Source organism: Tetrao urogallus (genome assembly GCF_951394365.1).
Source record: "Tetrao urogallus genome assembly, chromosome: 8".
In the NCBI taxonomy this organism is placed as follows: domain Eukaryota; kingdom Metazoa; phylum Chordata; class Aves; order Galliformes; family Phasianidae; genus Tetrao; species Tetrao urogallus.
Window position 1 is genome coordinate 9,100,544 of NC_136821.1, and position 20,923 is coordinate 9,121,466.

Below are 20,923 nucleotides of genomic sequence, written 5' to 3' on the forward strand. Positions count from 1 at the left end.
ACTAGCATTCTTTGTCTTGTGTTTGGAGGATTGCCATTTGTTGCTGTGGTTTGAAGCGCTGGATTCTGCTTGGGTGGAAGTGGCTCGTGGAAATTCAGCCTGAACTAGTTGAGGGGGGAAAGCAAAGGATGTCTGGGCATCCCATGGAGGAGATGGGGATAGGATGGGTTGGGGTCGTGGCGGCAGTGAACTGTGGGCTGGGGGCTGCCAGCAGCGGCACAGAGCAGTGCTGTGGTGCGCACTGCACACAGCATAGCCAACAGTGTGGAGTTATGAAAGGGAATTTCAGAACAATAAAGGGAAATCCTCTACCTCCCGTGCAGCCCAGCCTGGGAAATTGACCGCCGCGAGAAACTGCTGCTGGAATTTAAAGGAGAGCGGGTCCGCTTTATAACCAATAAAAGATTCGTAGTCCTTTGGCAAGGACTTGCCGCAGCCTCGGTGGGAATGGAGTATCAGGGCCACTTAACGCTCGCCGCGCTCAGCCGGAAAGAAACTTTACGGTGGAGCAGCGCTGCCCGAACCCGGCCGGGTTCCGTCCGCTCCGATCAGTGGCGCAGCCCCTCCCGAGCGGGGGCACCGCGCAGCCCGAACCTCTGCAGCGGGCACGGAGCTGCCCGAGCGGGGAGCGGGCTCTGCCGACAATAGGGGACGGATAAAAATAGTGCGGAGGAGCGGGGGGGGGGGGGGGGGGGGGGAACCGGGCCGGGCGGGGGGGCCGTGCCGAGCCGTGCGGGGCCGCGCCGGGTGATGTCAGGCTCGAGGAGGAGCCTCGGCCGCCTGCCCTTTTACTTTCGGGCGCCGGCACTTGGCCGCAGGCTGCCGCTGGCCGGGCCCCCCCCCGCCGCCATGGGCACCCCGCGCTGCTGAGGCCGGACCGCGGCTGCCCCCTCCCCGGGGCAGCTGCCCTCTGCCGTTCTCCTCCGTTCCCCATCGCCCCGCTCCGGGCATGTGAGCCGCTCCCTCCAGCCCCAGCAGCAAGCCCCGCTCCCCGTCCCGTCCCCAGCGCCATGCCGGCAGCCTGCGCCCTGCTGCTGCTGCTGCTGCTGCTGGGGCTCGGGCTGGCCCCGCCGGCCGGGTCGCTGCCCCTCGCTCCCTCCCGACGCCTTCCTCCTCTTCCTCCTCCGCCGCCGCAGCCGCCTCGCAGCCGCCTCGGCCGTCCCTGCTCGCCTCCCGCCGCGGGACGCGACCGCCCGGGTGAGTGGGGACACGGGGAGGGACGGTGGGTCGGGTCTTTCTCCACGCGTGGGCTGCCCGAGCTGCCCTGCCCCGTGTTCTTAAGGGTGGTTCTGGTTTGCTAAGGGAACGTGCGGGGGAAGGCGTCAACGCGTTGCTGGGAGCGAGTGGGCTCGGAGGCTGCGTGGGTGCCCTCCTGCCCCTGCAACCTCCCCGCTGCTGCACCCCCTGCCCGGCACTCCGCTCCGTGCAGCTGCTCTGGGAGCAGTCACCGGTTGGTGCTTGCTTGGCAGTGATGCTGAGCCTGCTTCCAGCACGGGCAAGCACGGGAGGCTGCGTTTTGTACAGGAAAAGCAGAGCTCGCTTCGGTTGTCGACCCATAAGTGGGTTTACTTGTTTGCCAAAGGAGGCACAGTGTGAAATCCTGGGAGCACTGGTGCCTGAGGATGTGCTGCTGCACACCTGCCTGATGGGCACAATCAGCCTCAGCTTTTAGTCTGAACCACAGCTTTTAGTCCCTGATGGGAAGAGAATGCCGTGCTTTGTGGCTAAGTTTGCTCTTTTTCAAGCTATTAAACTTCAGGAAATGTGGTGAAACTGTAATGCTTGAGTTACCTTAATGCATCCAAAGTGTGATGCTGTAGGATCACACTGTCCCCAGTAACCAAGGTGTGTGGCACCAGTGGGGTGTGAGCAGCATGAGGACCATGAGGATGCAAAGAAGGGAACCTGGGGCTATCCCACTCAGCAACATTGCTCCAGAGGCCCCTTCCAGGCCAATGCTGCTCACCTGCTCCGGGCTCAGAGAGATGGACTCAGCGATCACCTGCTCAAGTCCTCAGCTGCTGTTTGGTGAGAGTCATGCAGATCTCTTGTTGGATAGCAAAAAGTACTCCATTTCAGATTCCCATCTGCTGTCTTTTCCTGTGACCTCCATGACTCCTGAGAACCGATGGAGGAATGCGTCACCTTTGCTGGGGCCTGAAAAGCTCCCTCCAACTCTCTGCCAGGAAGGAGTGCAGGCGTGAGGTTTGCAGCTACAGGTGGTTCACAGTTTGCATCAGCCCTGAGCCAGGAGGAGCGGTAACAGCAAATGGCACAACAAGTGATACCACATGCCAACAGCTGCCATGGGTCACTGTGAGTCACAGGTTCCTGCTGTCCGTTGGGGGATCAGTGCTGGGGATGGTCTCAGGCCAAGCTGTAGGCACAGAAAGGACCGCTGTGATCTGAATCCCACCAATTCTTCCACTGCCCTGAGGAGTCCTTGTGAAGGAGAGTGGGACGAGATGTCACTGAGCCCCTAATGCAGTCCCTATGGAGCAAGAGAAACAGAGGTGTGTTGTTCCCATCTCACATATGGAAGTAACACCCTGCTGTGCCTGGCACAACACCAGACCAGGAACGACCTGGGAAGGAACTATCTGGGATAGGGTGTTCACAAGGATGTTCCTTCACACCAAAGTGGTGTTTTGCCTCCAGAAGTGCCTTGGACTTTCCATTGCACATCGGGTGCTCTGTTTAGTCACATCAATGCAGAGAGGTGCAGGATGCTGCTTCTTTCAGTGCTGGTGCTATGGGAGGGTGCGTCATTCATTCTGCAGGCTCAGAGGCCCTTGGGGCTGAGTAAGCTCAGCATTGCTCCTTCAGGTTGAATGAATTAAAAAGTACATATGCATGCACACACAAAAAAGGAAAATAGAAAAGGAAAGGGAGAGGTGCTGTTATGCTGGACTTGCCTGGATTTTTCAGTTTTTCTGCAGCAAGCACCAGAGCCACTCAATATCTTTCAGGGTCACACCGTTTGGGCAGCCTTTTGCATGCTGCTTTTCCCAAGCAGCAATCGCTGCTTTAGGGTCATTCCATTTGCTGTAGTTACTTTGCGTGGCTGCAGCCCATGGTGCAGCCATCCCTCTCCCCAGGGGATGCCAGTTTTGGGGTGGAGAGTTTGGTTTAGAGGAATGAAGTTCCCCCCCATCCTCGCAGTCCTCCTGTGCAATGTGCTTGCTTCTTCTGATAGGGATCCCAGTTTTAGGGTCAGAAAACTTTCCCAATCAGGTCCCAGGCTGCAACCCCATCCAATGAGTCTGGTCACCGAATCAAGGAATGGCCTTGGGATGAAGGCACGGCCACATGCTGGCACCTGTCTCAGTACCTCTCTGTTGCTGGAGTGCAAAGAAGCTTTAAGGGCAGATTGATCCAGGGGATCAGAAGTTGCTCCAAGCAAACTTAAAGGTTTCTTGTTTTAATCCCCTGATGCTGTGCGATAGATAATCCATGGCCTGCAGCTGGTGGACAAGCTCGTCATGAGCCCCCGGTACCCCAAACACAGGCTGTTATTTACATCCCATTGAAGATGTAGGTCACACAATGTGCTTTTCTTTTTCCTGATCAGCTGAGCATAAAAGGCAGAATCTAATTTCCAGTGGAAACAGACCTGATTACAAATTCAAATTTTTAGTTCTCTGAGCAGTTTTGCAACATTTGCATTGTAATTTGCTGTTCCATAAATATTAGAGGTTGATTTGCTGGGATATTCATCCGGACCAGGTGCAAGAGGGCTACAAGCAGAGGCTCAGGGAGAGAATGAAGTCTATGGGTGACTGTCAGCAGAAAGTGGGGTTCTTCAGGCTGGTGGAGTGGAGGTTCAGGGGAGACATTATAGCTCTCAACAACTCCCTGAAAGGAGGTTGTGGCAAAGTAGGGGTTGACCTCTTCTCTCAAGTAACAGCCATAGGATGAGAGGTGATGACCACAAGTTGCACCAGGGGAGGTTCAGGTTGGAAGTTAGGAAACATTTCTTCTCTAGAAGAGTGGTGATGCAGTGGCACTGGCTGCCTGGGGAGGTGGTGGAGTCACCATCCATGGAGGTGTTCAAGAACTGTGATGTGGCAGTATGGCATGTGGTCAGTGGGCACAAGTCAGTAGTTGGACTGGGGATCCTAAAAGTCATTTTCCCACCTTAATGATCCTATGAGTGTGGGTTTGTTGCATCTGGCCACCCTTCCCTTCTGCCCTCTTTGCCAATGTGTATGCAGAAGCAGCCATGCATTTTTAATGCCCCTGTACTGTACCACAGCATCAAGATGGCTCTTTGATTATGCAGAGAACTCGTGTTCATCCTTTCAGGCTGAAATCATTCGAATCAGAGGACAAGGAGAGAACTTTCCCACCCAAAAGGGAAATGATGTTGCGTTACTGAGCGGCCAGCCCAAGTTATAATATAATCTTAGAAAAATGCAGTTCCCTCGAGTAAAGGAAGCTCTGTAAACTTCAGCTCCTTCAGGCTGCCCGTGGAGCTGTTGCCTGTGTTGTAGAAGTGCTGCTGTCAAAGTGGGATGCTCAAGAGAAAGCAGGATAAGAACTAGTTCTGCTTACAATGAGGGCCTGCGCTAGGATCAGAGTGGTGAGGTCCGTACTGCAGGTGTTAGGATGCTGGGTCCCATCCCTTCCCTGCTGTTAGCTTTTTCTATGTGCTATGCATGGTGAGCCCATCCTGAAGAAGTGGCAGCTGGAGCAAGGTGAAACACCTGCAGGGTTTTGCTGATGGAGATGGCTGGGTTCAGAATTCTACTCGTGGCAGAAGATGGTTTGTTTTTAGGGCTTGTCAGTGTTTAGGCAGAGAAAGAGATGATAAACCCATATAAAATTCACAAGGAATAGAAATATCTTTTATTTGGTGAACCAAGTGCACAAGCCAACCCATCTCCCGTGGTGCTGGTATCCACATCCAGTCCTGCTGTGGCTCTGGATGAAGGCATTTGACAACATCTGTCCTCCATGCAGGAAGATCTCTTCAGGGGGCTTAGGTGTACAAATACCCTGCTCTGTGCTGATGTGGATTCTTTTGGTAGCTGGTTTTGTAGCTGGTGCTGTGAGCATCTCCCCCACTGTTGTCAGCACATCGGCTGTGGGCGATGCTGCCAAAATCTGCACTGAGAGCTGCAGAAAATTTGGCTTTTTGTCCCAATAGGCCCAGTTAGCCCCTGGGGCTGTCATTAGAGAGGGAGAAAGGAGGTTATGGCTGTGAGGGCAGTAGGGAAATGTCCTTTTTGACTCGAATCCGATTTAGTGAGGAGGGGCTGAGGAATGTTTCTCTGCACCTACCCAAGAATGTGGGGTGGCTGCCATGACACCCCCATGGCAGCGCATGCACCTTTGGGACATCTGTCACTGTTTTTCTGCATGCTTTGGGCATCTCTGGGAAACTCTGTACAGGGATTTTGGGTACATGGGCAGCCTCCTGTGGACCCATGGTAGCAAAGGAGGGCTTCATTTTGCTGCTGTGTTTGCTCAGGAGCTTTCACAGCACCCTGCCTCTGCAGCCATGGGAGGAACTTGGGGGCTGCAGAGCACAATCACCCGCGTCACCGCCTGTCGGGACACTGCTGGTAACACCCTTCCTCTGGTGGAAAATCTCTGAAGCCCCGAGGAGCCGGTGTGAAACATCATGCTGTGCTGGGGCTGGGGTGAATGGTGTGAAGTTGGGGTGGTGGTGGCCACATTGCTGCAGCCCAGCAGGGCTGGTGTGGGGCAGAACAGCGCTTCTGGGGTGCATGTAAGTTGGAGTTCGGCTGTTGGAAGGGTTTGGGATTTGGCTCTGTAAAAGCACAAGGTGGGCCTTGGAAGGGAACTGAAGCCATCTCCCCTCACAGGATCACCCCAAAGATGGTTATCTACTGCATTTTCAGACATTTACTTTGGGGAGGGGTTTGTCAGCATCTCTGAATAGTGGTTTGGCTGCATCTGTGCTGTTATCAGTAAGAGAACACTTTCTTATCAGGGAAACCATAGCAGCTGGTAGCTAAAGCTTCTGGGAAGAAAGACATACAAGTGATGGCCAGGTTTGTCTCGCATAGCTGCAAGATCTCCCGAGCTGACAAGTGGAGGTGGTTTAGGAGGTAACACAAAAGGGAGGAATGCACTGAGCTATGCCAAGTGCTGCCATGCGAATGCACGACCAGGAGTGCAAACCTTGGCAAACAAACAGCATGGTTTGTATCCCTGCGATCAAGGGCTGCGATTGTGGAGCACAGTCCTGCTCTTGTAACTCGTCCTTTATCTCAGGGCTGGAGTTGGGCACAATTGTCTCTGTGTCTGGGGGATGAGGAGCAGGGTTTCGGTGGCTTCGGCTCACAAAGGCATCCTTAGAGAGCTCCTCACCCCTGGTACAGGCCTGGGAGAGCTCAAAGGAAAGAACATTCATCATTGTTGGATTTGGGTTCGGTTACAGGACTAATGTTAATTCTTTCGGGACATTATCAGCTCTTTCAGCAGATGCAGAATGGGCTACAGGGTGAAAGCAGCAGCCAGCCCTGAAGATAAAAGCCCTTTGAAAGGGACATTTCTTAGGAGGGAAACTTGATCGGGGGCACAGAGTCACAGTGAAGGTGTTTTCAGAGGGTTGGGTAGGGGCAGCCCCACAGGTCTTGCTTTGCAGCCCCATGTGGGGCCATGGGCAAATCAGCTCTCACCACCTACAGAGCTTGGCTGCTGCACAGACCCCAAGCCAGGGAATCCATGGGTCTCAATGGGAGTGCAGCAATGGTGGGCAAAAGCCTGGTGTGGAGCTCCCAGCTCAGTGGCCTGGGGACCTTCCCCTCCCTCCAGTCCTGTCAGCAGCCCTCAGCTCCCAGGTTGGCTGTGTGCTCCCAACCCATTCCTATGCAATGAGTGAACACGTTCCTCCCCTCCCCGTGTGATGCTGCTTAGAAAACCCCTCCAAAAAAAAAAAACAAAAAACAAACAAACAAACAAAAAAAAAAAACAAAAAAAAACCCCTAAAACCAGCGCAATCCTATTTAAGCCCTAAAGTACCACCAAACCCCTGTTCCATGCTGTCCAGTCTACTCATGTCACTGCCATGGCTCTGGTTTAAACCAAGCTCTGCGGCTGCTGCTCTCTCCCCTACTGCGGGCACAGCCCATGTGCTGTTAGAAGGGCTTACATGGCTCCTACCCCCATACCATCCCAAACCCAGCAGTCCCACTGGCATCCAGGCCAGTCCATCAACACCAGTGTTTGTTTCTTCTTCCTTGCAAGCTCTGCTTAAGTCAAATCCAAGGCACTGAGCTGGGAGTAAATATGCTGCATTCAGTGACTTCTGTTACACATGAGGTCAGGCAGAATGAGCTAATGCTCCCTCCTGGCCCTGAATGAAGTGCAAGGCTCAGAAAGCAAAGTGGAGTTCCGCAATGCATGGGCTGCTCTCACCCCACCTTGGATCAGCCACTCTGCCCCAGTGGGCCATGGTCACATGTAGGGCAGCTGCTGGGAGCTGGGTGCTGCTGGGAGGCTGTGTGTCTTTATCAGCATTCGATGGGTAATTAATCTGGCCTCGCCAGAAGCAAGGCCACCTTCCCCTGAACTATTGTCCTTGCCAACCCTGGGTGAGATTCGTAACAATCGCAAATCCTGCAGGCAAACTCCATGGTTCCATTAATTCCTTATTTGTGTGAGGAAGGGCTGTCTTATAAGCAAACTTCTGAGCCCATAAAAACCAGCAGCCTTGTCCTGCACTCCCAACTCTCATTCCACCTCCCCTCACCAACGCTGTGCACACTCATGGAGCTGCCGTAGCTATTTTCTTTCATTTTTTTCCTTTTTTTTCCCAATTTTTTTTTTTTTCTTTTTGCAGCCAGGATGTTTTTTCTTGCCTTTTTATTGTTCCAGTGACCTAGCAACTGCGCTGCGGTGGAGCCCTGCCAGCAGACTTCCTCCCGGTGCCGTCTGACGGTCTCCAGCAGCACTGTCCTCGGATGGGAGCAAATGCTGCAGCGACATCAGGTCGCGTACGGCTCTGCCCACACTGCTGGCTTTGCTCTGGAATGCTCCAGGGGGACCTTAAATCCCTGGAAAGAGGAGCGAGGAGCACTGCGTGGGTGACTTTTCCTGGTGCACTGCTGTCAGGGAACAGCCTGGAGGATTTAAAGAGGGAATGAGGTGTCTGTCAGCTAGTGCTTCTGGCTCCAGGGGCTTTTGCTGGAGTTTCTGTGTGGGTATGGAGAGCTTGTTAGAAATAGATTTGTATTTGAAGGTGTTTTCCAAAGGCTGGACTGTAAAACAGGGCTTTTTAAAATTCAGTTGCCAAAAGCTGTGTGGAATCCACAGCTGGTGACTAGAGAGAGGCTCAGGGTGCTGCTCCAACTGTGGGTCAGTGATGTCCACCAGTGTGGGTTCCAGAGACCTGTGTGTTAAGCCCAGATTATCCAAGTGGAAGAGCAGGAGGTGCAGGTTCCTGGGCTGGAGCTGGGACCTGGGTGGCGGTGGCACTGTTTGGAGCACTGTTTGGAACACCAAATGGTATGGCTGGAAAGCCCTAGGCAAGCAGGACAGCATCCTGTTGTGGTGTGGGCTTTGTCCTTGGCCTTTGGAGGCGGCCCTTGGTTTGTGAGTGCTCTTTATTTCCAAGTACCTCTCTCTGGACTGCAGGGCACTGCTTTTAAAAGGAATTGCTGAGGTTTTTGCTTTTCTCATGGTAGCTCTGAGCCTGGGGCTCTGGAATCATGAGCGTAGAGTTATTAAAAAGGGTAAGAAGCAAACCCAGCCCTTATCATCCTTGGTGGCAAGCCCCGGGAGTGCAGCCTGAGCCCAGCCCCAGGACATCTGTCCCCATTGCAGCATGGACAGATGGACACCAGCAGACAGATGGCCACCGGTATCCCAGCTGCTGCCGCCCACACTGGGGGCCTCGAAACCCACAGGGTCTGTGGCTGGAGTGAAGCCCCGGCTGCGATGGGTTGGAGCAGTTGGTGGCTGGAGAAATCCTTCCTTCTTATTCCTTGTTGAGGAGGGGGGAAGTGGCTGCAACACTGAAAGAATTAGCGAAAAGGGTTAAGTGCATGTGGTGAAAAACCTCTTGCATTCTTCCCGTGCTTAGTGCACACGAGGGACCTGCTCGAAGCAACATTATCGGCGTGTTTACGCTGAGCTGACCGGTCTCTGAGCATGAACATTTTTTTAAGCTCCGGTTTTCCTCCTCCCCCCCCCACTCCTTGAGCTGCTCCTCTCAGGGCAAGTACAAGGAAGGAAATTGAAAATCCCAGTGCGCTCTGAAAGGTCCAGATTTAGGGCTGCAGCTTTTGTTCGCACAACCCTGCTTGGCTCCTAAGCGGCCTCCGCCCATGATCCCGACATCCGCAGCCGCGCTCCCCATGCAGCGCCGTGCCCCCGCTCCTCCTCCTCCTGCCGAGCCCGTGCTCCTTCCTCGGCTTTGCCTCCCCGCCAGCCGGGAGTTTTCTAAGTTTAGATGACTTTTTCCCCACCCCGAGCCTCGGGTGATGCTGAGATGATGCAACTCCGCAGATGTGGGCTCTGACTCCGCAGATGTGGGCTCTGCACTTGCAGCCACGTTGCCACCGGAGGAGGCTGCGTTGCGTTACATTCAACTCAGCCCAAGATGGACCCAAGGATGTCTGTGAGATGTTGCAGTGCTGTGGTTTTTGGTGTTGTGCTGTCCCATGGCTGAGGATGCATCCAGGGCTGAGCCTTCACCACCTATCCCTGCATAGGATCATGGATGTGAGGCAACAGTGTGTCCTGAAAGCCAAACATGTCCTGGGCTGCGTCAAAAGGGTAAGGGAGGGGATCCTGCCTCTCTGCTCTGTGCTGTGAGAGCTCACCTGGAGCACTGTGTCCAGAGGTGGAGTCCTCAGTACAGGAGATATGTGGAGCTGTTGGTGTGCATCCAGAGGAGGGCCACAGAAATGATCCCAGGGATGAAGCACCTCACTATGAGGACAGGCTGAGAGCTGAGGCTGTTCAGCCTGGAGAAGAGAAGGCTGTGGGGAGTGCTGAGAGTGGCTTTTCAATATCTAAAGGGGGGCTGTAAGAAAGGAGACAGACTCTTTAGCAGGGTCTGCTGTGGTAGGGTAAGGGGAAATAGTGTCAAACTAAAGGAGGAGAGATTTAGATTGGATATAAGGAAAAAGTGTTTTTTAATAAGAGTAGTGAGGCACTGGAACAGGTTGCCTTGAGAGATGTTAGATGCCCTGTCCCTGGAGACATTCAAGGTCAGGCTGCACAGGGCTCTGAGCACCTGGTAGAGCTGTAGATGTCCCTGTTCATTGCAAGGGTTTGTACCAGAATGGTCTTTAAAGGTCTCACCCAACTCAAGTTCTCTTGTTAAGGTTGGAAATCATAAAGGTTGGAAAAGACCTGTGAGATCACCAAGTCCAGTCCCAGCTCATTCTCACCATGCCCACTGACCATGTCTCTCAGTGCCACATCTCCATGGTTCTCAAACACCACCAGGGACAGTGACTCTACCACCTCCCTGAGCAGCCTGTGCTGCCATTTCACAACACCCGGCCAACCCAAGGCCTTGGGAAATCTGCTGGAATCTGATCTGTTTGTCCTGGCTGTGCTGTAATTCAGCTCCCCAAACCAGCCGGCTTGCTATTGCTTGCAAAGAGAGCCTCTCACAGCCTTGTTCTGCCTGGTGAGGATCAGGACTAGTTTTAATGGGAAATGCACACACTGGTTCCCACAAGCGGTGTGATGGCTTTGGGCTAGAAGCAAAATATTTCTCTTGATGCCTATGGTCATGTAGAGTTTAAAGGTGGGATGTGCTTAGATCACATAGGGGTCAGTGTTTGGCTGATTTCTGTTGGGTCCCCATGTTGTATGCCAGGGTGTTTGCTGGGTGTTTGGGGCTGAGGCTTGTGCTGCTTGCTATCATTTTCAGAGAGACTTCAGAGAATTGGAAATTGCACCAGAGGCTCTTGTGCTCATGGCCATCTGCCTGCTTCTGGAAGGGCTGCAGAGCATAGGATGCCAGGGTGATCCACACCATCGTGTCTCTCCTTTACCCTGTGATGGGCACATGGAGCCTGGGTTTTTATTTTTGCTCTCCTTTGAAGATTTATTCTTCCTCATGCACACAAAACATGTGGGGGTGCTGAATGCCATTGCTCCTGCACACAGTGGTGAGTTTTGACATTTGGCACCAACAACCAATCCAATTTACACTGGTGTGGATCCAAAACTAAATGTCATGGCTGTGTTATGATTATGCAGAACTTTCTCTAGTGCAAATGAGCTCAGATCTTGGCCTCACACATCAGCACCAATGGGATTTTTCTTCGCTCTTCCTTTCAGCCATCAACAGCAGCCATCAGATGAAGAGAAGCCTGGACATGGCCATGAGGACCTCCAGCTCTCTCGTGGGCGACCTGGAGCTCACCACGGCGCTGCGTGGCACCAGGCAAGAGGCAGAGTACACTGCTCCCCCTGCCAGCACCAGCACTTTCTCCCTGCAACAACAGGGATGCACAAGGAGCAGCCCCCCTGGCCCCGCCTCCCCTCCTGGTGAGTTCTGATGTTCAGATTCCCACACGCTGCTTGCCCTATCTCTGTTTCCGTTTTTTGCTTATCACCCTTGGGTGAGATAAATGCCTTATTGGGATATGAGTGAAGAGGGTGTCTTTAGTTCTTTAATTCCTTGGGTTCTCCTGGTTGAGGACTACAGCAGGAGCACATCCCAGACAAATGCCTGGCTGCCAGCTGTTGGGTGTCCTGGCAGAGCACTCCCCACCTTGCACGTTTGTAGTGGTTTGCAATAAATCCAATTTTCTCTTGCTGTGCACAAATGCAGACAGATTTTGGAATGCTGACATGTTTTGGTGATGGAAACCCTCTGTTCCCAGCCATCTCTCTGGCAGCATGTTCTACAATAAATGCAGGAAATGTGAGAAATGCTGCTATGACCCTAATTTACTGCATAGGGTAGCACTAGGTACCACTATGGGTGATGCTACTTCAACCCTGACCTGGTCAGCGGGAAGATCAGTTTCTCTCTTCTCCCTTGCTCTTTGCAGCTGCTGAAAGCCAGGCAAGAGGCAGGAGGGCACTGGCTTCTCCTAGTCATCCTGTGGACACAGATAGGACATTTTCGCCAGGACCAGCACTATCCTCATCCCCAGCATTGCAGGCCCAAAGTGTGCTCCCCACCACCCCTGTGCCCAGCTCCCCGGGTCAGCCCCCCTCTTCTCCCCATGCTCCCAGCACCCAGACGGGTGCAAGAGGGACCACGTTGGATCCTGAGAATGCTGCATGGAGTTCCACAAGCCCTGAGTTCACAGGATCGCCCACCTCCAAAAACACTTCCAGAGGTGAGCCTTGCTGGTCCTCAGGTTTGTGTCACAGCTTCAGAACATCTCTGGAAGCCTCTGCGTAGCTTTTGCTCTCTTGAACCAGTGCTATGTTTTGCATGTGTTTGGTAGAGCCAGGCTGTTGGGATTTGGAGTAGGATGGGTGCAAAATAAACAACTTTTCTTTGAGTGAGCTGGATTACTCCACCGTTTGTAGGCTTTTCCATGGGGGTTTTGGTGCAGTGCTTTCGTGACTTTGAGCCACAGTTCTTGCACGAGCAATAACTTGGGTGACCCTGAATGGAGGAGATCCATGCCTTTCCAGAAGAGCACTTTGTCCAGATTGAAAACTTCCTTTGCTTAATATGCATACATGCAGTGTAAGCATCTGGGAAGAAAACGGATCCATCTGTTTATAATTTCATACACATAAATCCAGCTCTTTTGTTGTGCCATAGCCGCTGGAAGCAGACACCAACCATCCAAAGGCTCATCACTGGAGAAGAGAATGTGGGGTTTCCAGGCCACCAGTGACTCCATGTCCGCCACAGCCACCAGAAGCACAGGGAGGACGTTGCGGTCTCTGCCTGCCAGCACCACCCTGGTCCATCCGGCAGAAATTTCCACCTCTGATGCCAAAACTATTGACCCTCCAGACTGGGCCCTGTCTCCTGGGCAGCCTTTGGGAGCAGGGGCTGATGGTGGCACTGGGGCCACCGTGTCCTCTGCAGATCTGCTGCTTGCCAACGCAGGCAGCGCTTCCACATGTGAGTTTTGATGGCTAGCTGTATAAGTCAGAACATTATTTAAAGAGTCTTTATAAACAAAATACATCCTTTCTATTTTAAAGAAAGGAGGAATAATATTGTACTTGGCACATTCTGTACATTTAAAAACATTTCACAGAAATGAAAGTATGGATAAATATTATTCTAGTTGGAAGAGGAGGATAGATTTTCTTTGAAAACCTTCAGTAGAATTTTGCAAGCTATTACTTCAGGAGTTCTTATGTGGAGATTGGTTTTTCCCTGCCCTAATGATTTCCCAGTAGTAAATATTCACACATATATTGTCTGCCGGGACAAAACCTTCCCAGCTGCTTCAGTTTGTGCAGTTTTCTATTTCTTTTTTCTTTTTTCAGCCTCTCACAGCAGTCAAGAGCCCAGGAGCATCCCAACTGCTGGAGAGGTGATGCTGCACTCAGATGTGTCCACTGTGCTCACCGACATGACAGTGGGGACACTGGGTTCTGCTCCGAGCTCTGCTACCAGCCCTGAGCCCACCAGCATTTCAGGGGACACTTTGTCCTCCTCGGAAGCTGGGACACATGGAGCTGGCAGCTGGCAGAGAGACCTCCCTACACAGCCCCGAGAACCTTTGCTTGCCAGCTCGCTCTCTGCCTCCGGACATACATTTGCAGGTATGTGGTTGCTGTGTGACTGAGTTGGATTTTGCATCACTGAGTTTGCATTGTTCTCCTGCAGATAATGCCATCAGTCGGTGTTGGATGAGCGGCTGCACTGGGACTGGGGGAAGGTTGGGAGTGGTGTTCAGCTTCTGGTTGAAAAACTGAAAAATATTGGTGGCCTACTTGAATCTCCCATACTGAGAAAAGCAGTTTATAAAGATATACATATATATATACATATGAAGACCGCCCATCATCTGTGTAACTCCGTATGCATTGATCAGATCTGGTTTTCTTGTATCTCAGGTGTCAGAAGCAGCCACCAGCCAACGGACACGTCAACAACAGAGGAAGAAACCACAGCATCCTCTGCCACCCGTGCCTACATTTCAGCCACGGCCACCAGCAGCGGGGGGAGACCTCCGAGGTCTGCCACAAATACCAGTGGATGGGCAGCAGAAGTCTCTGCTTCCAGCAGTGGTGCAACTGGGACCTCAGGCACTGTCAGATCACCACCTGCTTCTTCTGTAAGAGAGACCCACGGAGAGCCTGGGTCCAGGGAGACCACAGCTTCCAGCCAGCCTGAAGCAGAGCCTTCACTGCCACTCTCTCCTTCTTCTGCAGAAGGCCCTTCCATAGGTGAGGAGTAAAAGGAGGATGGTTACTTTATCCTACTCTACCTGCACATCTCAAAATGTATTACAACTATATAGAAAATGCTTTTAAGGAGGAGAAAGTTTGGCTTGGTGTTTTTACAGAAAAGGCACACATATGGAAAGTTTCCTTGGGCCAAGAAAAATTCACTTTCAAATCATTTCGAAATTCTTTGCCATTTCCAGTTGCTATCACTATTTCTTCGACATGGGAACTAAGTAAGTGGAGACTCGATCGTGTCCTTGTGATCCCAGGGACCCAACTTCAGATCCTGTGATGTTCCCCATGGGCTGTGCTGCCTCCCAAAACCAAATCAGCTTCAGGACAATTTGTATGTGGTCTCAGGTCTTTCGTTCTGTTCTTTGCTCCTGGACCTGGTTGTAGTGCTGAAGGAATTCAGTCCCTCTGAGCCCATTCCTTCATGACCTGTTCTCCCTGACCACTTCGCTGCTCAGCGTTGTGCCCTGTCTGAGCTATTCCAGGCTTTTCAGGCTTGTTAAGAGATGTGTTTGTTCTAGCAGGATAGAGTGCCCTCAATCACTTAATGCTGAAATCAAGTGCAAGGTGTAGTAGTTCAACAGTTTCTACATAACATCACTTTTTGTGGCATCAAACCACATCTTTTACAAGAAGAATTTCTACGGGAAGGAGTCACATCTTTGGAAATTCTCTTTTTCTCTAAATTGGCATCTTCTTTTATTTTCTGCCTATACATGCGCTTGTTGTTTCTGGGTTCTACTGGCAGAAAGTTCATCTGTAATGTTATATATATGTTACAGTTTTGCATTTGCAATTTTTTTCTTTATCATGTCTCAGCTTCCAGAAGCAGCCATATGCCATTTAGCACCCTGGCCACAGAGAAGAGAACTGATTTCCACACCACCAGTGACTCCATGTCCGCCACAGCCACCAGAAGCACAGGGAGGACGTTGCGGTCTCTGCCTGCCAGCACCACCCTGGTCCATCCGGCAGAAATTTCCACCTCTGGTGCCAAAACTATTGACCCTCCAGACTGGGCCCTGTCTCCTGGGCAGCCTTTGGGAGCAGGGGCTGATGGTGGCACTGGAGCTACTGCATTCTCCCCAGGGTCACTGCTTGACATTTCAAGCAGTGCTTCTGCCACAGGTGAGCTCAGTCTGTCCTCGGGGGCCTCATCCTGTAGGCCTCCAGTCTGTGTGGAGAGGGGTGAGGGAGATGTTAGAATCATAGAATCATTTCAGTTGGATAATACCACTAAGGTCATTGAGTCCAACCGTTAATGCAGCACTGCCAGGTCTACCATTGACCCATGTCCCTAAGCACCACATCTACATATTGAGTACCTCGATAGGTGGTGACTTTACTACTTCTCTCGGCAGCCTATTCCAATGCTTCACAACCCTTTCAGTGGATACATTTTTCCTAATATCCAACCTGAGCCTTCCCTGGTGAAATCCGAGGCTATTCTCTCTCAACCTGTCATTTGTTCCTTGCAAGAAGAGATAACTCCACCTCATTACAACCTCCTTTGAGGCAGCTATAGAGAGCAATGAGGTCTCCTCTGAGCCTCCTTTTCTCTAGAAGGTGCTGGGCAATGCTTTGGGGCATTATGAAGGAACATTTCACTTTCAGCACACCAGCGCTTCCACCTCTTGTTTTTGGTGCCCTCTTCAGGGTGCAATCCTGTGAGCAGCCTTTCTCCAGATCCTCGGGCTGGGGAGGATCGTGTCCTCTCAGACATCTCGAGATTTAAGTCTCCTCCCGCCTTATATTTGTACCCACTTTGTCAGCCTGAGGGTGGAGATAGAAGAGAGTGGACCCATCTGCTCGCACTTTAACGTGTATAAATCCAATTTGTATCTTTTCCCAGCCAAAGGGGCTACAACCTCAGCCAAAGGAGGAAGGCTGCCCAACAATTCTGTCACCAGCACACCCAGCTTGGTGATGGCCACCAAAGGTGGGAACATGACCACCGAGCCCGTGGTAGACACCAGTGCAGGCAGCTCTGCTCCCGCTCCAGCTGGCACCAGCTCCCTGGATGTGGTCCTTCTGCTGTCTTCTGTGACAGAGCCAGGCAGGCAGAGAGATGTCTCACAGCGTGATGCTGACCTCGATGAGCTTCCAACAAAGCCGCTGCCTGTGTTTCCTCCTGGTGTTTCAGTGTCTTCATTCTCACCAAGTTCTTCAGGTGGGTTTTGTGGGTTTGCCATGTAGGGTCTCCCACCCAAGTTCCTACCCTTGCTTTCTTGTTGTAAGCTAGATTTTCTATTGAAATCTCAGCTTTTCCTGTCAGGATGTAGACAGTCAAGCAGCTTTTCAAGACCACACATATAGACTGTGACGGAGCAACCATTTGAACTCCACCCTCAAACCAAGGACCGGGTTCCCACCGTCCAGCTCTTAATATTTCAACATCAAGTTTTGAAGATTGTCTTTTTTTTTTCCCCCTTGCATTTAAAATTCTGTCTTTTTCAAAGAGTGGGAGCATTCTGAGCTCCCTGGCCACTAGCTTACACCTCTGCAGTGAGCAGGACAGAAGTGCTGACCTGCAGGATGTGCGGCGGAGGCAGCTCTGCCTGGGCTGCTTGCCTTTCTCCCTGTTTCATCCCTTTGGGAATGGGCATGTTCAGATTTTGGCCCTCATTGAGGCCTCAAAATTGTTATTAATGGAATATGTATATATGTATGTTTATCTCTGCTTTGCAGTTCCAGAGGGAGGACAACAGGTTTCTGGTGTTGCTACTGAGACTACGTACATTCTAACCATGCTCTCCACCCATGAGGAAAGGACATCGCAGGATGCAGCAAACCATGGCACATGGAGCATGGTGGTGGGAAGCCCTACATCTCACCCAGCTATGGCCAGGGAGCCCCTCTCCAGTTCCATCCCATCTTCCCCAGCGTGGCCTGAAGTCAGACATGTCTCCTCCAGCCATACAGCATACATGGAGCCTGAAGTCACCTTTTCATCCAGAGTGTCCACCTACTTCTCTGCTGCTGAACCTTCCAGTGAGTCTTTCTGAGCTCCTCAATGGCATTTGAATTAGGACAACCCCCCTTCCCTGCCCTTGGCTCTTCCATGGGGTTGAAGCTCCTCCCTCTAGCACTGTTCAGAGCTGTTGCAGGTGTTGTGGGCAATATTTATAAGCTGTCGTGATTGCTCATTGGTATTGTATATCTGTCAAGATTGAGCTTGTTGGTACTGTGTATTTGCCATGGTTGAGCTTGTTGGTATTGTGTATCTGCAGCTATGGATGATTAACTGAAGCAGTCTCAGAAACCTATGCTATGTCTTCGTGCTGTCATCTACAACCTAACTGGGCTGGGCTGATAACTATATATAGCCTAATATGGTATCCTGTATATTTAAATTGTCTTCCTCCTTTGAAGTAAGCTTGATCTGTTAAATCATTATTTAAGGTGATAGATATGGAAGATCCACCTTGCCTGTATTTATCTGTGCAATTTTCTTAATCTTCATTTCAAACTAGAATTACTGTATAGCTCACAAGCATTCTCTCATCTCAGATGGTAAAATCACGTACCCAATTTTTGATCCTGTTTCAGCTGTGGGAAGCAGCCATGACTCGCTAAGCAGCTCAAGTATGGAGGAAGGGATTTCCAGCCCCCATACCAATCCCGTATATGGTTCAGCCACATTGGCTGGTGGCAGAGAGGGGACACCGGTGACGATCAGCGTGCTGACCCATACCACAGAGAGCTCTGCTTCCCACACCAAGACCACCAGTGCTTCAGAGCCGACTCGGCCGGTGTCAGTGGAGCAGAGTGGGATGGCCAACACCTCAGTTGGCAGCGAAGGCCTCGCGACAGAGACGCTCTTCACCCATTCTTCCAAGCTACTCACTGATTCGTCTTTCCAAAATGATCTCACAAGTAAGTTAGCATGTTCCCATCTTTTTTGTTTGTTTTTAATGTTCCCGCTGTCCTGGATTTGCTTATGTAATATGCAAAGCTTTCAGTCAGTTGTACATTCAGTGCCACGCTTGGGTGTCCTTGGGAAGGTGTTCTCATGCGTCCGACAGCTGAGGACTCAAAGCCAGGCCCCACTGACATGGCAGTCACTCCAGAGGTGAAGCTCCAAGGTGGGCACTAGCGGGGAAGCTCTCCTGTTCTGATGGCCATGGAAAGCTTTTTTTGCATCCTAACTGGTTTCTTTGTGGGAAATCCTTTAAGAAGTGTTTCATGCTGTGGATCAGCATGAATTATAGAGTCTGTTATAGAGAATCAATTATAGACTTAAATCAAATTTTTAATTTTTTAATATACTATTTTTTTTTTATTTGTAGTGATTGTTGAAGTTATATATACATTCTGAAATTTGTAGTATAAGATTGACTTCTCTTTTAATGCTAAATGATCTGCAGGTTGATATGCTACTCATTTAGGATTTCCTGACTGCAAAATTTTCAATCAGTGAGTTCATGATAAGATGCAAATTAATATAACACAATAATATCCTATAGAGTCATGAAGTTCAGTGTGCCTAAAAGCAAACCAGCTGAAGAACAAAGATGTGCTTTGAATGGAGGATAAGAGGGAGAGGATATGAGTTTTGTAAATTGAGAGATAAAGAGAAAGATGACTTGCTACTTAGCTTCCCACAAAATATCACAGAATGATAAGAGCTCAGTCACATTAGAAAAGCAATGCTGGAAGAAGAGTTTTTTAAGAAACCTGCATTTTTCTTGGGTGCCTTATGTCTGTCAGAGTTCACCATTTTTGAACAAGCTAAGGAGTGGTAGGTAGCTCAATAGCTATGCTTGGATGATGCTCTTATTTTTTAGTATGGGCCAGTTTACAGACAGGAACATTTTATATATTTATCAAATAGTTTTAATATGACATTAAAATGCTTTCTTTTTTTTCTTTTTCTTTTTTTTTCTGTCCTTCTGATGCATTTTGTCTTCTTACTGCAGGCTTTCCAAGTAGCCATCAGCCAGTCAGCAGCATTGATGGAGAGAAAAGGACCTCAGTTTCTCATACAGACGGCACATACATTTCAACCATATACACCAGAGGAGGAGAAAGGACTCTCCTATCTATCTCAAACAGCAGCACCTCTGCTGACTCCTCTGAAAGTTCCACATTTTTTTCAGAAATTTCCAACCCTTCTGATTCATCGAAATCACCTGTGGCACAGGACAGGAAGAACAACATATCCAGTGATGGCAGTTTTGTTCAACCATCAACGGAGCCATTGCTGGTGCACTCTTCCAAACCACTGACTTCTGCTTCTGTAGGCAATGTACAAAATACAACTGTCTTTGACACTGACTCCAGGTTGTTGCCCACTGGCAGGTCATCTCTAGCTTCATCAGTATCTTCACGCTCTTCCTCAGCATCATCACTGCATCACTCACTCTCATCAACACCACCTCCAACTCATCTGTATGCAACATCAGAGCCATCTGAGCCTCTCTCTTCCTCTGTGATGGCATCTTCAACCTCTCTGCAGGCTTTATCATCCTCTTTGCCCACTTCCTCATTGGTTTCCCCATCTTATTCTTCAGTATCTTTATTGCCTCTGTTTTCATCACCATCATCTGTCTCACAATCCAGTGACAGTGGCCCAGCAAGCACCCCCACAGCTACAACTGCATCCAGGCGGGTGCCCTCCACAGCTGCAGTGGCTGGGAGCTCTTCCCAAGAGACCACCAAGCACAGCAGCACACACCAGCTCCAAAACAACACCTCCTTCAACATGACCAGGTCTCCCCCTCTGCCCACGGAGCCCATGGAGCATCTCGGTGGCCGTGTTGTGTCCATGTATGCTGCCACACCGGTAACAGAAATCATGTCACCAAGGAGTGCTACCTCCCAGCTGGGTAGCTCTGGGAAGGCAACATCACCACCTCTGCTTATCACAGCCAGTGATGCCCCACAGACTGAGCCCGCAGGTGTGCCCCTCAGTACCTTGACAACCACAACAAGCCACAGTGCCATTGTCCCTGCAGTGGCAGTGACCACAGTGAAACCTGTTGTACTGACAACGCCAGCCAGTCGCCAGCCAACCCTGAGTGATGCTAGCACCACAAAAACCCACAGAGCTCCAACACCCACTACCACTAAACACATTTATACTACTGGTGAAAGCACAAAATCTGTGGATCCCACCACTACAATGCCTAGTAAGGTCACCAAGCAAGTCATCCCTGCTACGAGTCCTCCTGTAGTCCATCCAACAAGCAGGACCACTGTGAGCACAACTACACTGACTTCTATCAAATCAACTACCATCTTGCCATCAAGTAGCACAGCTGGCATGAGATCAACATCTCCAGCAACAGGTAATGTGTCTAACAGTGCTCAGCAGCAGGGCCAACAACAACAGGGTCTCACATGGAGGGTCTTTGAAGGGTTACATATGTGTATGTGACAAGTCCACTGTCAGCAGGATTTGAGGATAAGAATTCTGTCTCCATTCTGGTATTTTTAAGATAGAGGTTTAACAAGTGTGCTGAGCTGCTGGGGAAAAAAAAGAAAAAGAAAAAAAAAAAAGTGAACATTTTGGTGAAGGTTTCTGATGGAAATGTTAAACTGGAATTTGGGAATTTAAAAAAAAAATCAAGCTGACGGCCTTCCGGGTAAGCTTAAG

The 20,923-nt window shown here is 50.7% G+C and overlaps 1 protein-coding gene across 1 annotated transcript in view; it reads left to right on the forward strand.

The window, feature by feature from the left end:
• Window positions 1–1,010: 1,010 nt before the first annotated feature.
• Window positions 1,011–20,923, forward strand: part of LOC306949502 (protein HEG homolog 1-like) — a gene marked incomplete at both ends in the record, with an annotated part of 30,274 nt that continues 10,361 nt past the window's right edge. Inside the window, 11 exons of the mRNA XM_079539412.1 lie at window positions 1,011–1,197; window positions 11,275–11,484; window positions 11,994–12,287; window positions 12,725–13,033; window positions 13,408–13,686; window positions 13,981–14,313; window positions 15,145–15,453; window positions 16,178–16,495; window positions 17,014–17,316; window positions 17,875–18,201; window positions 19,245–20,615. Coding sequence (XP_079395538.1) covers window positions 1,011–1,197; window positions 11,275–11,484; window positions 11,994–12,287; window positions 12,725–13,033; window positions 13,408–13,686; window positions 13,981–14,313; window positions 15,145–15,453; window positions 16,178–16,495; window positions 17,014–17,316; window positions 17,875–18,201; window positions 19,245–20,615 — 4,240 coding nt within the window. The remainder of the gene's footprint in view (window positions 1,198–11,274; window positions 11,485–11,993; window positions 12,288–12,724; window positions 13,034–13,407; window positions 13,687–13,980; window positions 14,314–15,144; window positions 15,454–16,177; window positions 16,496–17,013; window positions 17,317–17,874; window positions 18,202–19,244; window positions 20,616–20,923) is intronic.